Genomic DNA, 17501 nt, shown 5'->3' with positions numbered 1-17501 from the left:
GAGTGCTACCTACCTTTCCAAAATAAATGTTATGGGCAAAATATTTGTATGATTGGAGCCAGTTTTTCTTACACTGGTAGCTGAGTTCTTAAGAAGTGGTTGAATACTTTTCCCAATAATTTCACAGTGTCACATTCTCCTCTGTTGTTAAAGTATTTTGCTTTACAGTATCATGTCTGTGAACATGGCAGTAAAATTTATTGCTTGCTGAAAACTATATACTGGCTCTCTAACATTGGAGAATATTTGATACAATTAGTAGTACTTCTCAAACAGTATTGCTGAAGTCAATGTATTAGCATGAATAAACATATCTCAGTCAACCTTTAGGTTTTTCAAACACAAACATCGGGTTAATAGTGATAAATTTCTGTTCGACTACATTTCTGTGTTGTAGGTTGGATAGATTATGATTACATGTAATGTAATCATGCCATAATATTGTGTTTGCAGCATTTTTTTGAAGAAGAGAGGAATTTCTCATTTGACAGTATAAAGAGATTGTGTTGATTAGACGTCATAAAGAAAAGTTATTCTTTCTTGTCTTTTTCTATTTCTCTGAGGTCTCACAACTACAGTCTCACACTCCTCAGCTGAACTTGCTTCTTGACATTGCATACAGATATTCCTCCTCTCCCCACCCCACCACCCCATCACCTTGTGCTGTTTTTGTGGGTATTTCTATCTGTGTAGAATGTGGAGAATATATCTGTGTAAAATGGGGAGAAAATCAAAATTACACCATAGCTAGAAAATCAGGCCAACATATTCTAAAAAATAATAATAATAAAATAATTTAAAAAAAAAGATAAATTTTGGTTCTCAAAAGTTGAACTGATGTTCATCAAAAATATCACCAGCAATTACTTTGTAGTAAGTGACCATTAAATTGAATTAAGCCTAATATGGATTCCTGATATGTCCTGTTTCTTCAGTAGATAAGTTTCACCTCTGATGAATATACCATTAATCTGTGCTACATCATAAAACAAATGAAGTAATAAATCAAATTGTATTTTAATCTTTTTAATTTTTAAATCATATATGATTGGGATTGACTGTACTTGTTCTATAATAGTATTTGCTTGAAAAAAAAAATAGAGATATTTTTTCCTCAGTTTATTTTACGAGGTCTTTTCCAGGTAATGGCTTACTAGCTCTCAAATAACCAATGTCCACTAATTTTGTGATATATTTTTAAGAATAGACAATATTATATATTCAATTATATATCTGAGGTGGATCAGCTGTTGTGAGCATGCTTTCGCCCCACTGCAGTATAATCTGTCTATACAAGTGATAAACTTGTGACTATTTTAACTAATTTCACATAGAACTGAACAAAAAGCAGAGTTTAAATTTTATGGACAAGCCTGCTACTTTGAAATGCATGACTCCAATGGTAAGTAATCACTATATGTATTTCTATGAAAGGAAAGTCTGTAGTAAAGTGATGACTTTAAATTTATTGAAATATTTTTTTTCTTCTAACAGCTCAACATTGTTTTTGGGAGAACTAAAAAATTGAAAGTGTCTCCATTCCAGGGAAAGGGAACTAAATGTAAGTTTTAAATAAATCAATCAATAAATGTTCACAGAGGTAAAATCGTGATAGCATGTGCATCATCTTTTCTAATACCAATAATAGTTTTCATATGAATAACAAGATTTTTTCATTCTGTAAAGGAAGTGTATTTTCTTTATCAAAATGTTTTCCTAAGATTATGCCTGTGAAGTGAAATTGATTTCACAATAGCTGTACTATGAAATTTGTTGTATTCCCAGTTTTGTTTTTGATGGCGTAGTGTTTGGTAGCAGTAAAATGATGCATCAAAACAAAAAAAAAAAGTATTTGTTCCTTATTTTACACAAGGTTGTGGTCTCCTGCCTTGTTAAACTGGACCCTCAGTATATAAAGAAGTAACCCAGAAACCCTTAAACTTGCATAGCTTATTTTCCAGAAAAAAATTTGGTAATTTACAACATCTAAATTATTTATCTTGTATATCTCTCTATTGCTATCCTAAAGTAGTCAAGAGTTTCACCTCCTGTACATTCATGTACCTTTACATAACTGTAGAATTTACTGTATTAATGTATTTTGAATGTTTACTAAATTGATGAAATTTACTTAAATGTAGAATTTACTAGATTTACTGTATCAATTTACTAAATTCAGTGATAATCAATATAAGTTATTTGTACAGTATGATACAAAATCTCCCAAACAAAATGTGTCAAATTACATATGACAGACAATTGAGGTGTTAACATTTTAGTGCTTGATTCAAAGCGTATGGCCAAGCTTCCGGAGATGACAAACCTGCATTTTCTGACAAACCTGCATTCTTTCTAAAGCCTACACAACAGAAAAATGACAAGTATCTAAGGTCTGCTTAGATTTAGGGATCTAGTTCATTTTGAAAATAGAACTGACTAATTTTAGAAAATATTAGAGGTATATAAGTTAGGTGACTGGCCTAAATCACTCTAGGAATAAAAACTTCCAGATAGGTGTTTTATTTCATTTATCATGCACAGGCATCGTTAAAATGAGGTAAGTCATTCACTGACATGCTCCTCTCTCCATTCACAACATGGAATGCTAAGTCTTAGAGACTTAACCTTAGATGAATGAGTAGAGGTGAACTCTAAATATAGGAATGTAATGTTTTTTGTTTCTTCTTCCCAGAAGCTGATTTTTCAGCTTTTAAGAACTAAGGAGATAACAGGAGAGATAGGGTCAGAAAGATGGGAGAATAAATGAGCACCAGAATCTTCCTAGTCAGGAGGTCAGGTAAACCTTCCTGTTTACTTCATTGAGTTAGTCTCCTTTTACATGCTGGTAAGCAATCAAGTGAAATACTCAAAATGCTTTACCATACCTGATTGTGGACTTTGTTTGGGGATTTTGGCTGCTGCTTCAGGGCTGGAAGTGGCACGTACACGCTGATTGGCAGAGTTATGGATGCTACTTGGAACAGCTGCTGAGATGTTCTTGCGAGGTTTCATGTCTTGCAACCACATTGGAGATGCCTCAAAGGCCTGCATTCGCCGAGAGTGGCTGTTAGCATTGACTTTGAGAAATGCCTGGGCCTTGTATTCCTGAAGGTCTCCATAGTTGGCATCGGTCACCCTGCACTCATACAAGCCTTCATCCTTTTTCCTCACTTTTGAAATCTGCAGCTTGTGGGAGATGTCATTCCCTTGTACTTTCACTGTCTGCAAATTTTCCAGGAAAACAAAACAAAACAAAACAGAAAAACATGGCATCAGCTATTATTCTTTCTCTGGGAAGACTCTACTGATGTAGAGCCTGTCCAGAGATCATGTGCCAAGTTAACCAGTGGTGTAATTGTGCTTACTGCAGGGAAGTTACAACTAGGATAAGTTTGATTACTTATATCTAGGATAACTGGGATAACAATAAGATAACAATACTGATATCTTCTTTTCAAAACTGTTTAGATGGTTTACTCTGAAAAGTTAATTGGCCTCAGACGAATAAAGCAAATTACCATGTTCATTCCAATTAACTACTTCAGATTATGTGTACTTTTAATAAGCTTTCTTTTACAAACATAATATCTGTTCACTTTTTTGGTTAAAACTTTACAGTTAGTTGGCTATATTAAATAATACAGCTTTTGAACTACTTTATAAACAATTTTGTTGAAGATGCTTGCCAATATTTAAACTTCTTCAATAATTATTTATTAGATTAGCCTGTAGTCTTTACTATATTGAAATTGCATATTTCACATTCAGTTTGACTCCAGGCATGTCCAAACCTTAGGAATTTTTGGTTTATTAGCCATAACAAGATATCTTGTGTTGGGCAGTTCCTTTTGTCTCATTTATTTAAGTGTGTACTTGTTAGAGGTCATATGTCATTTCTGTGACTTAACAATAGAAAGCAGCACCTATTCAGGATAATTTTAATTTTCTTCAGCTAAAATCAGACTACTGGTTTATCTGTAATTGCTTTTAATATCTGAGAATAATATAATATATTTTTGTCTCATATTTAAAACATGTCTGAGCAAATTATGCATCTAGAAATGTCTGATAGACATTAAGACATTAAGAAAAGTAACACAAATACTTTTCTGTACATTCATCACTTCAGATAATTTATATTTAATTATTTGGCTATTAATTTCTGTATTGATTAATATCTGCTGTCCCGTAGAAAAACAGTTAAAGGGGATTCAGTGGGGCAGAGAACTACATTATTTCCACCTACCGTTTAAACATGGATCTAATAGTTACCTGGTGTCATATCAGTGATGGGCACTGAGGAAACATCAGGGTAAATATACGGTGGATCACAGAAATGGGGAACTGTCAGATTGAAATGAGGCATGTGTTCTTGGTGATTATTTAACACATTGTTTCTGATAACATGGCATACTATAGTCACTAGTGTTGGCAAAGTGCTTTTTCTTCCTGCTTGTTAAATGGAAGACAAATACTTATGAATATGCTTTAAGGTACTGGATGGACCTTACAGCCCTTTGTAGAGTTTCCAGATCTGATTTTATTCTTGGCAATCTGAACTGAAAGTATAGATTGCTTACTTTCAGGCATAACATATGCAATATCAATTAAACAGAAAGTGTTGGATAGTTATTTAAACCACATTTAATAATAATAATAATAATAATTAATAATAATAAATTTTCTACTGAATAGCTCATATTCAGCAAAAGGATTAAAATAGTTTCATATGAACCATATGGATGGAAAGAGAATCTGTGGGTCATATTTTGTCTCAATTTGCCCTCATGCAATATCTGCAAAGTTTACAGAATTGCACAATTAGAGAACAGAATATGTTTTGGGGTTTGAATTTGAAATTTAGAAGTTATTTAATTTAAAACAATATAAGTAGTGTATTTCAGCACAGTTTAAAAACCCACTACACATATTTTTGCACCTCTTTAAATAATTTACTAAGTATATTTAAAAGTTTATTCTCCTCTTCAAGAAGATATTTTCCTTTGGTATTAATGGGTATTCTTTGTATACCAGAAAGAAGAAAAGAAAAAAGGAAGGAAGGAAGGAAGGAAGGAAGGAAGGAAGGAAGGAAGGAAGGAAGGAAGGAAGGAAGGAAGGAAGGAAGGAAGGAAGGAAAGAAGGAAGGAGGAAGGGAGGGAGGGAGGGAGAGAGGGAGGGAGAGAGGGAGGGAGGGAGGGAAGGAAGGAAGAAAAGCTACATTTCTATCATGTATTTAGTCTGTGAACTAATGGTGATTTTTAAAAAAAAATGAAAAATGCAAAATATATTATGCAAGCTTTTAAAAACATTTAATAAATACCCCACCATGGATTATTATAGTACATAATGAAAGTTTTTCAATTTGAAAGAAAGGTCAAGCTTTACAGTCCATAATGTGTCACAGACATATAGATTGCTATGTGGATTTTGAGTGTGCTGATATCAATGAAGAATAAATTGGCTGCTATCACAGTGTCCAGTAGAGTACTATCCAGAGGCCACATGTGGATTTTATTTGTAAGATGGCCTACAAATGTAGCTGAAGATATAGTATATACCTGCACTTAAACCTGACATAATTACTGAGGTTAATTTTTCACAGACATGGAAGAGGAAAAAAAAGTGAAGGATTTAATGGAAATGACTTGCTTCTGTTGCTGTTTTAAGTTTGGCTGGTAGTTATAGCCTTCAATGCAGCTAAAAGGCAGTCCCTAAGAGATTTTGCCTGAGAAAAAGAAAACTCTGCTGGGCTCTTAAGAAGTATTTATGTTGCAGCATCTGCTGCATGTCAGTGACTTTCCACTGCAGTGAGCATGACCCCACCACTGTACATATCTTGGGATGTTAAAGAAAGAGTGTCTGAGCTCTACTGGGGTCAGGGGCCGTAGCTCTGCCTGACTTGTGATATGAGTGTGTTGAAGTGCAATTCATTCTTCCCCTGGACAAGGGCTGGAACAATGCTGCTCATAATTTTATCTCATTTGAGAATTTTCATTTAATCTCAGAATTACAGGTAGTTAACTCTGGTGTCAAAACCCCACTTCCCTCAGAAAGAAACTTAGCAGCAAGACCTCTCTTTCAGAGATTACTCCCAATGTTCCTTGGACTGAGCTTTTTTTTTTTTTTTTTTTTTTTTTTTTTTTTCTGCCAGTGAGTATGATGCTAGGAAAGCACACATTTAAACACTGAAGGAAAGTGCAGTTTCGGGGCCAGATTTCAGGCTTGAAAGCACTTTAGGACTGCTAAGGCACACTCGGCAGTTACTCAGGGCAATTGGAAGCAAGTACAAGGATGGACACGGGCTGTCTGCTTCACATGGCAAAAACAGAGGTTCTACCAAAGCTTTACCACCCGGATCATCTCTTGCTGATGTCTTCATGCCCTCTGTCAGCAAGGGTTTCACCGTGGGTGAGGGCTCCGCGCCCGGGTGTGCTCTGGGTTAGGAACATCCCGGCCACCGGGCTGGGGAGCTGCCCGCGCCGTGGGGGCGCCACTTACGCTTATCTTCGTGCCGTCGTTCTCCAGGTCCCGCTCGGGCAAGAGCTCCACCTGCAGGGAAAGGAGCGCCGCCGTAGCTCGCCGGCCCTCTCACCGGGGAGCAGCGCGCCGCGTCTGCCACCTGCGGGCCGCAGCGGGCAGAGTCCGGCCTCCGCCTCCTCAGCCTCAGCCTCCGCCTCCGCCTCCGCCGGGCGACACCGGCACCGCTCGAGCCGGAGTCTTGTCGGGGCCCCCAGGTGGCGATGGAGGCGGACGCGGCTCCCTCTGCCCCTCTCGGAAGGCTGAAAGTGAGCCGTTGTATGGATTTTTTTTTTTTTTTTTAATTTATTTATTTATTTTGGGCTTGAACGGGGAATTGGCTTCTCCCCCACCCCCCCACCCCCCCAAAAAAAAAAAAAAAAAAAAAAAAAAAAAAAAAGCGCGTGCCCTTCTCTGGCAGCTGCATGCCGAGTTAGGGTTGCCAACTCGATTGCACCAGCTGTAAATAGGAGAGCTATATAGGATCTTGCCATCTGGGAAATAAAAATTCCCACAAGGAACAGTTTCTGAACAGCTGGTTTCTAAAGGGAAAATGAGAGACAGGAGAGGAAAGAAAAAAAAAAAAAAGTTTTTAAAAAATAGTAATAAAAAAATAAAATAAAAAGATAAGAAGATAAAAACAGACTTTGGAAATCAATGTGGTTTCGTGAACATCCCTAGCTGCTTCCTGAAAGTGACAAGCACCAAATGCGCCATCTCTTGAGGTGGACATTTTTCTCTGCAGGTTCCTGCACTGTTATTTCACAGCTGAAATTAAGACCCTGGTGAGCCCTTTGCTTCCTCCCCCTTTCTCTGCCTCCCATTCCACCCCCTCTCCTGTGGTGTACCCAGGTGGTTTGGGGACCCCAAGGCAAAGGACCAGTACCTGAGTGCCTGTCACCTCAGCTCCAACCTCTGGGTCCTCAGCTGCACGCAGAAACCACCACTGGATTTCAAGATACACTGAAGCGGAGCCACTTTGGAAAGCACAAGACATCTCCACATTCTGTCCTTCAGTGGCTGTGACATTTCGCGGAAACTCAGTGAATTTTGCTGCAAAAAAAATGTGTGGTGTGTTGGAATCCTGTTATCTGCACATGTAATTCTCTCTTTGTGTTGTCTTTCTCTTATTCCCTATTCTCTTATTTCCCTATTCATTTCTCCGTTGTCCTTTCCTCATTCCCTCTCTTTTCTGATTTTCCAGTTTCCCCACACATCTTCCCGGTCTTTTTAAACCCCAGGTATGCATTTTCTCCCTTATGTACAAATCCACTTTCCTTGCAGTCTCATGGCAAATGTTAGAGACCCCACTGCTTGCTCCCATGGGCTACTAAAGTTTCATTTAATTAGGTCCAAATACCCTTGGGTAGTATGCAGTATTTCTCCAAACACACTGAGGGATTTTGTTCAAGAACAGTTTGGAACAGGAAAAAGCATATGAGGCTGATTTATTGTGTTTTGTAGAGCTGAACTGGAAAGGTGTAAATAGTCAAACCTTCCACAGCTGCCTGGAGCGGCTACTGGAATGGGCGCTCTTCTTAGGGGTGGGTTATGACCACTTTTTTATTAAAGTGCCTATTTCAAAGGCTTTACCTGAGTTTCTTACTCTTTCTGAGAGTCTCTGCTTGCATAATCAGACCACGAACAACACATCTTCTAATTCTCAGTACAGGCATGCACTTTCTAGAACTAACCTTCACCTTTGTATCGCAGTCCTTTGACAAACAGGATTTGCTCATCTCTATATACCACTGCTAGGTTTAAAAACTAATCCTGATGGACATAGTCCAGGGCAAGAACATTTCTTTAAGTTTCGGTCTTGACTTTTCTCTTATCCTATCACATATTTCACTTTAAAATCGTGGAACATAATGAAATATGATAGTCAAGTGAGGGAGGACTACAATCAAACAGTGTAATAAATGAGACGTTTCAAGAAGAGGGAATCTGGTGAAGAGCCTGCAACGTTGCTTTCTGTTATACCTTGTTACAGATTGACTAGAGCATATTATGATGCAAAGGAGATACTGCCAGTGCTTCCTCCCCTCTTTCTGTCTCCCTATCCAATCTTCCTAGCTAACCTGGAATTGGTGGGATAATTTAGGAATTTGGGCAAACAGCTTTACTTCCCCCCTCCCCCCCCCTTTCCCTCCCTCCGTTTGTGCTTGTCAACAGCTACTCGGCAATACTACTAGCTTTTTATTTCACGGTGCCCTTCCTGTGCTGTCGTCCAGTCGTGTCCCCCCCCTCCCGCCCCCCAATCACCGCCTGCTAATCCCCCAGTTAAACCGGCAAAAGGGCTTTGCATTTTGCATATTCGGGGCTCGTAAGTTTTGGTCTTTTTTGTTTGCCTACTCCCCCCTACCTCGTCCTTGTGTGTCCACCCTCCCCAGCCCCCTGCCACCGGTCAAGGGTCGTGAGCGCTGCGGGGAGGCGAGGGGGAATACCGCCAGCGCGCAGCCCCGCAAAGCCCCGTAGGGCTGCAGGCGGGGGTCGGGGGGCGGCGGGCAGGGGACGGCCCCCCGGGAGCTGTCCGTGGTGCTGACAGCGGCGCCGCAGCCCTGGCGGTCCCAAACAACCGGCTCCTGCGGCGCCGGGGCTGCTTGAAATGCAAGGCGCGCCTTTCGGCGAGGAGGGGGGGGAAAGGCGACGGGGAACGGGTTGGTGGTGGTGGTGGTGTGTGTGGGGGAGGAAGGTCTTCAAAGAAGTCGATTTTATCTTTTTGCCCCCCCCAACCCCCTTATTTTTTTTCAGAATTACACAGTCACCAAATGGAAATGAAGGTCTGACTCCTAAGATAATAGGAAAGGAAAGGGGATGCAGTGAAAAAGTCTGCAATATTTTAAGGGAGGCAGTAGATTTAGTCATCCGGTACTTGGTCTGAATGCAATAATTATGCATGCAAGGATAGGTGTTTATTATATGCAGGGATGCATATACACAGGCATACAAACCCCAAACACATATACATCCATTCACCATCACCCCTTTACTCTTTTGCAAGGTGCCTCTTATTTACTTCTTCCCAATCAAGTAAAAGAAGACTCTTTTATTACCACTTTGGGGAAACTTCTCGTTACTGTTCCTATTTAAAGATGGTTTTAAAAATAAATTTAAACCTGATACTTGGTGTCTTCGTCTCCTATCCACTGTAGTTGTTTTCCTTCTTTTTATCCTTTTTTTTTTTTTTTTCCTCTATCCCCAATTCTGTTCTCACTATGTTATAGCATGAAAACACACACACAGGCATATGACAATAAGCAATCTTACCTTGGGTAGAAAGTCCTTGTTGAATATACATAACTGAAAAAAAAAAGATTCCAACATAAGCTAGAAAGATCCCCATCATTCCAAGACGAAGAAGAAGTCACATCAGGGTAACAAAAGCCAAAGGATCCTTCAAAAAAGGAAGAATTTTTATATGAGTGTGTTTATGTATCTCTAAACATATGAACAGAAAGAGACTTAAAAATGTTACAAAAAGGCTCTGTATTGTAGCCCTTGCTGCGACACTGGCAGCATTCTGCTACTCAGTGGAGTCTTTTTCTTTGGGAAGAGCAAGTATTGCAATACAGTGAGGTTTAGATGAGCTGTCTCAGGCGCTGTGTTGCTTGAAGTCCAGATTCAGTCTAAAAAAAAAAAAAAAAAAAAAAAAGAAACGTTGAAAAGTGGGTATCAGCTGCCTTCCGTGCCTTTTTTCAGCTACCTGGCAGCTTCGTCCAACGTCAGCTCCTGCTGCTCAGGATGGCGTGATGATTGCCCTCCCTACACACTGATCCGGCTTGGGAAGAGGGGAGTGGGAATGGCCTGGGGGTGGGGGTGGGTGTGTGAGAGGGGGAGAGAAGTCTACTGTGCTTGTATTGCTTCAACTTTTTACTCTAATGGCTGCGATGATGCCTTTAACCCTTCCTTCTCTCTCTGTTCTCTCACCTCTCTACCTGTTCTGATTTCTACTGGCTTAGATGCTGGCGTAAAGCTGCTTTTTTTTTTTTTTTTTTTTTTTTTTTCATGGTGTACAGCTTGTGATTGTAGAGAGAGCAAGGAGCCTCTATTGCCTCTATTGTACTGATGTAATCTTCGGTCTTACATCCCAAACCACTCAGTGGCTAAGAGGGCAATGCAGTGGTTTGATTTTTGGTGAGTTAAGCTGTTTCTGTTTTCTCCCTTTCCTTTCCCTCTCACAGGGTTTGGGGGGAAAATAGTTATTCAGTTAATCTGCACTTGCTACTGCCTGCTCCAAATAACTATGCTTTTACCATCTTACATTAAAGTGATGTGGTTTTGTGTTTTTTTTTTCTTTTTTTTTTTTTTTTTTCAAAGACACATCAAGAAGATGGCACTTAGAATGTCCTTAGGATACATGTATTTATGTAGATTTCTATGGAAAAAAATACTGAGCCAGATAAAAATGTATTTTCATATTCAATATATTACTTACAGTAATATATATATATACAGCATAGAATGTTTGCAATGTATTAAAGAATCTTTCTCTTGAAATGAATACTTCCCCATCTCTTGTCTGTTTTCTGCTTATGTATATTAACACTGTTGAGACAAGAGACTAACCTTGACTTTATTAGGTGTTCAAAACACCCTGAAAAGCACCTGCACTGAGAGAAGTTCTCTGACTAAAATCAGAGTGTTGTTTATAGTAAAAAAAAAAACATCTAGAAAGTGCTTGTTGCACTAAGCAGACACCAAATACCTTCACAAGGCTGAAACAAAGAGAAAACTGAATTTGAAAAGAACACATGGTAATTCAGACTGCCAAACAGCTAATCTTAACTACAAATCACAGAATAAAAAGGAGATAAAGAGTACCAAATTTAAAAGAATTTTATCAGAATAGGCAGTGTGTTTTTCTAATGGATGAATTGGATAGGTTCCTGGCAATGGGAGTGCAGCAGTTCCACAAAGACATAAGACACAACTTTTACCCTACTTACTGCACTATCCAAATTATTACATGCATACAAGATATCTGTCATAGCTAAAGAGAACTCTTACAGAAATAATGTCATCTAACCAGAGAAGAATACTTCTGACTGCATTTTAGCATTTATGTGTTTTATAATTTTGTGTGTTTCTGTCACTCTTTATAAATAAATAAATAAAGGAAGGAAGGAAGGAAGGAAGACGTTTCCCCTTGGTAATGGTCTATTCTGTTGATGTCATATCATAAGCATAGCAATCATTCTGAGTAAAATATATATATATATATATATATAATTTAATTGACTAAAATGACCCCCTTTATATTTATATATATATATGTAGATTACATTGCATGAGAGGTTTTCTATTATTACAGTTGAAATTACTTTAAAGGAGTTCATGATGGATATATATTCAAAACCAAAGAAAACCTGTAAAACAAAAGAAATGCAGAAGTCTTTAAAGGTGATGGAGCTAAATTGTCTGAAGTAGCCAATGACGGTGAGTGATTCAATGATTAGACACACACTATAAGGGCCTTTACAGGTTCAGATGGTGAATGTTTTGATAATTTCTGTAAAAGAAATCAGATTCTTTTCAGATGGGCAACCAAAATCCTAAGTCACCCTTGAAAATGAAGGCTGATTATAGGATTCACTTCAAACCCATGTACGTCATCAGTAATCAGTTGAAATTACAAATTAGAGACATATTATCAGCAGTCAAGTTAAATGTAAATTAGGCATGAGGAAAAAAACAAAAAAACAAAAAAAAAACAAACAAAACAAAACAAAACACTAAGCAGTATCACCTGGTTTAGAAGGAAAGCAGAAAACAAATATAGATCACTTTTCATTTCTCTGTATTTTGGCCTATTCCAATTCAAGGCACTTGATAGGTAAATTTAATTTTATTAATTAGTAATATAGAGACAAATATAATCCTCCCAAATACCTTGTAGTCAATGGAACTAAATAGATCTTAAGCTAGTGGCATAGGGAGGTACAAAGTAATATACATGTTTATAAAGATATCAAAAAAGAGATTGTATTTATTAGGAGAATGATTTAATAGACACGATCCTAAAACTTGGTTACAGATTGGTTATTTTTACTTTATTTATGTGCTGCATAAGGCTATATGATTGCAAGCAAAACCATAGAAATAATCCACCTCATGCTATCAGTGTTAAATTTTACCCTGATGGCTGTGGCTTGTCCACAATCAACTACGTTGTATGAATCTCTGCAGTGAATGTGTGTCATAACCTTGTGTGAAATTTCTACCTTTTCTGATCTAGAAAGGGTTTTCATGTAGCATAACTTGCATGAGAATATCAATTGTATTTTATGACATGAATTATATGGTTTATTCCAGTTTGTTTTTTTTCTGCCTCTTTTTCTCCCCCTTCAATGATTCTAAAAGATGAGTCATCACTGGACACTCTCCCAGGTCATAGCCAAGACATCTATGCACAGGGGAATGACTTTTCAAACATGCCAAAGAAATCTAATAATTGAAGACCCATTTATTCTGCTTTGGACCTGAATTGTGTAGCTCTACTTTGTTTCATATTAGTAATGCAGTACACTTTCCAGATGAAGTCCTCCTTCAAAACCGTAAAAGGTCATGCATGTTCTTCACCAGGACTATGCATCTGTTTTTCCTACTGAAGAAAAAGTGACTACTGAAGTTACAATTCCATGCTCAATAAAGATTAGAAATGAAAGCTGCCAGTCAGCAGTAAAGTTGGAGTGCTTTGGTCCCACAAAGACCTTGCATATGCAATGGCATGGGCTGCTCTGCCATGCAGGAAACCGATCAGCTGATGACTCATATCTCTGCATAAAACCATGACTGAGTATTGCTATCTAACAATCTCAGTCAAAAATGAAAAGAAAATATGTTACCTGGAGATTATTTTTTTTTTTAATGAAAAAAAAAAATCCTGTTTAGAATACTCTCTATGTATTCCTATTTTTGAATTTGAGTTCAGCATTGAAAAAATAATTTTCTATATAAGTTCCTTATCTTATTCACTCTGTACTTCACCATGGATCTGAAATAAATAAATAAATAAATAAATAAATAAAAAATCATGCACTTAAAAAGGCTGTAGAATAGTATAAGATAAGATTGCAGGGAAGAAATAACCTAGAACAGTTATTGCAGAATAGCAATACAGATTACTTTTGTGAGACTACTCTGGAAATAGATTAGATGAATCTTCACATGGCCATGTGGTCTGATTTTTTGTGGACCTAGAATTAAAAATCTACTGTACTAGAAATTAATCATCTAGAATACTGTGTCATGGAATTTGATGCAATATTTTCACTGTGTAAGCAAGATAGAATAACTTATTTTGTTCAGGAAATAATTTCAGCTGATGAAGAGTCTTATTTCTCGACCCACCAAATGTATCTTATGCCTTAAAGGGATGAGAGGAAAACTGTGAGAAGGTTGATGTCAATCAGCTTCAAGTTCAATGTCTCATGGAGATTTTATTGATTGGTGAGTTACTGTTCCTCTCCAGTGACTTTTATTTTGCTGTCTGTAAAATGTGGTTGGACTGCTGGATGATCTTAGACAGAGTTGACTGAAAGAATTAAGTTAAAAGAGTTCTTCTTTCTTTCATTAGTCACACAATGGTTATGTTGGGTAATTTTTTGCAATCACATGCATAGAGGTCTGTTATGTTGAAAAAGGAAATTTAAATGTATTTAAATGTTTTCTGCTTTCATAATATAATGAACTCAGTATTATAGTATGTGGAAGCCATATGATGTACATACTTTACCATAACTTTGTTCAAGCCAATACATGGCACTTAATAGAAGAAACCTGTTGGAGACAAATAATCTCTTGAGATACAGCTGAATAATCCAGGTTTTCAATTACTTTGGTGGCTGGGTGTCAAAGAAACATCTGCAATTGGAATTAGCTATTAGAACTCAATTTCTAACAAAGTTTTACAAGCTTCCTAACCAGCCTAAAAGGTGCTACCCACAGAAATGTGAGTGAGGCTTACTTTCCTCATCTCACAGCCCGTTTTCTATATCATTGAACTTCAGAACTTGAATCATTTTCAACACAAGCATGAATGATGTTCTCAAAGCATTTTGAGGGATATCTACCACTTCTTTATCAGTGGTAAAGTGTTGATCTATTTTATGTTATATAGAAGTCTATCTTGTCTTAAAACTTATTCCTTTTTTTGTCAGCTGATGAAGCAGACCTGAGAATATCCCTAGTCATAATTACTACAAGGGGGCAGTTGCTGTGATCCCAAACGTGGCAGATGCACTCACAAAAACAGTAGAAGTTTCAGTTCTACAGCTGAATTTTATGAAGACATTGGCAAGACTGACCTAATAATTTTGGGGACCTCCTGAGCAATCAGACCTAAGTATTCAAGATCATTACTATTTATAGCCATGTTGTGAATAACTTTATATATTCAAGTGAATTTGACTAATTTTTATGTAAGTGTTTTTGGGTGTGCCTGCATGTATGATGAACTCTATAGAATGTTGGAACATAAAGGAATCTTGTCTGATATTTTCAGCATTTTTTTCCATTCTTGATGTTATTTGAAAGATTGGCTTATTATTTCAAAAGGAATTTTGCATTTTCTGAATAAATTTCTGATTTATAAAAGTAAAGAAGGAGGTTGGTTTTCTTCACTGAGGATTGCTGTTTGGCTTTGTTAACCCAAGTGATCGTGTTAGCCTCTTCCTACATATCATGTTGCTTCTTTGCAACAAAATCACTGTCAATGCAATAGTTAATTAAATTATGTAGGAAATTTATGAACAAGCTTGATTTATAATGTATTTACAAGTTTAACAGAGCTAGTAGCAACATAGCTCAAAACTGATTACTTTTTATAATTCAGAAAAAAAAAAAAAATGTGTGGAAGTTTAACTTTCAAACCTGACAGTATCAGTGGGACTTCTTACACAGTTTTGTATCTATTCAGTCTAAGGCAATAACATGAGCACAAAATTGCAGTTATTGAGACAATGAAATCTTTGGCTATGTTCAGAGTGTTTGTAATCTTTGAAGATTCAAGAGTCAAGTTAGACAAAGCTTTATATTTTAAGTATTGCCATATCAACTACTTTCTGGTATACATACACTTGAAGTGGTTGTGGGTTCCCAGAAACAGTAATGCATCTGGTAGCTTAATCATAACGAAGAGGTATAAGGGGATAACCTTTTGAAACTACTAGTACTTGGGACACTTAGCAATCTGGAAAATATTTGCCAAATGATCCTTTATGTTACTTGAAAAAGATTGCTTATTCTGGTTACTGTTTTGCATAAACACAAATAGTATACTCCATCATGCTCCTAGTTTGTAAATTTGTAATTTTTGAAACTATGTATTTGGTCTGTAATGTGTTTGTACTGGTTATATCTTTCAGGATTTGAGATGGTGGTTTTTTTTGTTTGTTTTTGTTTTTGTTTTTGTTTTGTTTGTTTGTTTGTTTTTGATTTTTTTTTTTTTTAATGCTTTTATTCAAATCTAAATCACCTACCTATAAGACCAACAGTAGAGGAAGAGATAAGAGAGATAAGAGATTAGAGATAAGTACTATTTTAGCTTTAAAATATTTTATTTGAAAGGTTCACACTGTCACTCTGGTCAGGGACATGATATTTCATAGAGTTATAATTTGTATTTGGACATTGTACCTTTGTCATTCTTGTGACAATTCATGCATATTTGGACATATTGAAAGGTCTGAAAAAATTACATGTTGCATATACTCAGCCTGTGTTCACTGATCATGCCTAAACCTCTTACAGTCTTGAATGCTGACTAAGTACATTTAGTGCACATACACAGAGTGAGCAAACATGCAGGGGGAGCAACTGCACATACACAACAAAACAAAACAAAACAAGACAAGACAAAACAAAACAAAATACCTGATTAGAATCTGGAGGAATAAGAGAAAATCAAGAGAAGAGAAAGAGGTGAAACATCAGTGAAAGGGTTGAAATTTAGAAAACATTATAATGAAGTTTATCCATTATCTTAATTCACTCCTTTAATTGACACACAATTATGAGCAAGCTCTACTTGAGGTGAACACCTATTTTTAACCTGATCTTATATTTCAATCAATAGACAAAAATGCTTCTACCTTATTTCTTACAAAGGTTGGAAGACAAAAGATGGCCTTCCTTCAGAGTAGCTAAGCTGTGGCTTAGAGAAGCAGAGTCCAACTGACTACCAGAGTTCCTGTGTGATGTTGCACCTTCCCTCACACCAAATGTTTCACAGATAGTAAGTAACTCTGTGCTTCTCATTCCTCAGTGCCACCTTGAGATCCTGGGGACTGAGATGAAAAAGCAGTAAGCAGTCACAGCTGCAATTAAAGTGAATGGTGATGTATTTGAAGGTTCAAATTATTATGAAACATGATGAAAAACAAACAAACAAACAACAAAAAAAGCACAACTTGGGGTTGAGGTAGCTCAAAGTTGACTGTTGTTTGAGAACCTCTTTTGTCTATCTGTAAAGAGGGATATATTATCTTGTCACTTCAGCAAGATTTTTTTTTTTTTTTGAGATAAATTAACTTTCCTGAAACTCACAGAGCTTCATGTAATATGCACTGTAGGGAAGCCCATAAAGAAATGAATAATTCCACCTTCAGCTCAGGGTTTGTATAGTGTGCATGAGGCCTAGGGACACAATAAAAGTAACCAAAACATTAAAGACCTGTTCATTACTTCAGTTCCATTCTTCATATACCCTGAATGATGTGGGGGAAAGTTTAGGTAAATCCCCCACATCACAATGTATTTAAAGACTGCATGATGTTGCATATGAAGGGAGGCAAGTTTAATCCTTGTTTTGTTGTCTCTTTGATTTTGTGACTTTAACAGTACTCTTTCAGTAGATTTTTTATCTATATTGAACATTTTATAGCTCTCTCTCTTCCATTGTCTCTCTCAGCCATTAGGCAGCTGGGATAAAAACTCAAACCTTAAAATGGGACTTTGGGCATCAATCCAATTTTTTTTTTCCC

The 17501-nt window shown here is 37.1% G+C and overlaps 1 protein-coding gene and 1 long non-coding RNA gene across 9 annotated transcripts in view; one reads left to right on the top strand and one right to left on the bottom strand.

The window, feature by feature from the left end:
• VSTM2A (V-set and transmembrane domain containing 2A) overlaps window positions 1-10493 on the bottom strand; it is an 83880-nt gene extending 73387 nt beyond the window's left edge. For 4 of the 8 annotated variants that reach the window (XR_004252954.1, XM_032182629.1, XM_032182626.1 and 1 more), the window contains exons 1-5: window positions 10223-10491; window positions 9787-10145; window positions 7403-7569; window positions 6499-6549; window positions 2886-3222 (exon numbers count right to left, since the gene is read on the bottom strand). Coding sequence is in view for 7 of the 8 variants with exons in the window: in XM_032182629.1 (XP_032038520.1) it covers window positions 2886-3222; window positions 6499-6549; window positions 7403-7569; window positions 9787-9865 (634 nt within the window). In the remaining variant the exon portion in view is untranslated. Of the gene's footprint in view, window positions 1-2885; window positions 3223-6498; window positions 6550-7402; window positions 7570-9786; window positions 10146-10222 lie in introns of all 8 variants that reach the window. The other 4 variants (XM_032182624.1, XM_032182627.1, XM_032182631.1 and 1 more) reach the window with 4 other exon arrangements.
• A 9-nt stretch (window positions 10494-10502) lies between these two features.
• Window positions 10503-15054, top strand: LOC116486418. Its single transcript, XR_004252955.1, has 3 exons — window positions 10503-10653; window positions 13828-13968; window positions 14679-15054. It is a non-coding gene; the product is annotated as an uncharacterized LOC116486418 (long non-coding RNA).
• The last annotated feature ends 2447 nt before the right edge of the window (window positions 15055-17501 follow it).

This window comes from Aythya fuligula, chromosome 2, assembly GCF_009819795.1.
Source record: "Aythya fuligula isolate bAytFul2 chromosome 2, bAytFul2.pri, whole genome shotgun sequence".
NCBI classification, from domain to species: Eukaryota; Metazoa; Chordata; class Aves; order Anseriformes; family Anatidae; genus Aythya; species Aythya fuligula.
Note: the sequence above shows the minus strand (reverse complement) of the source record. Positions and strands in the feature narration are given on the sequence as shown.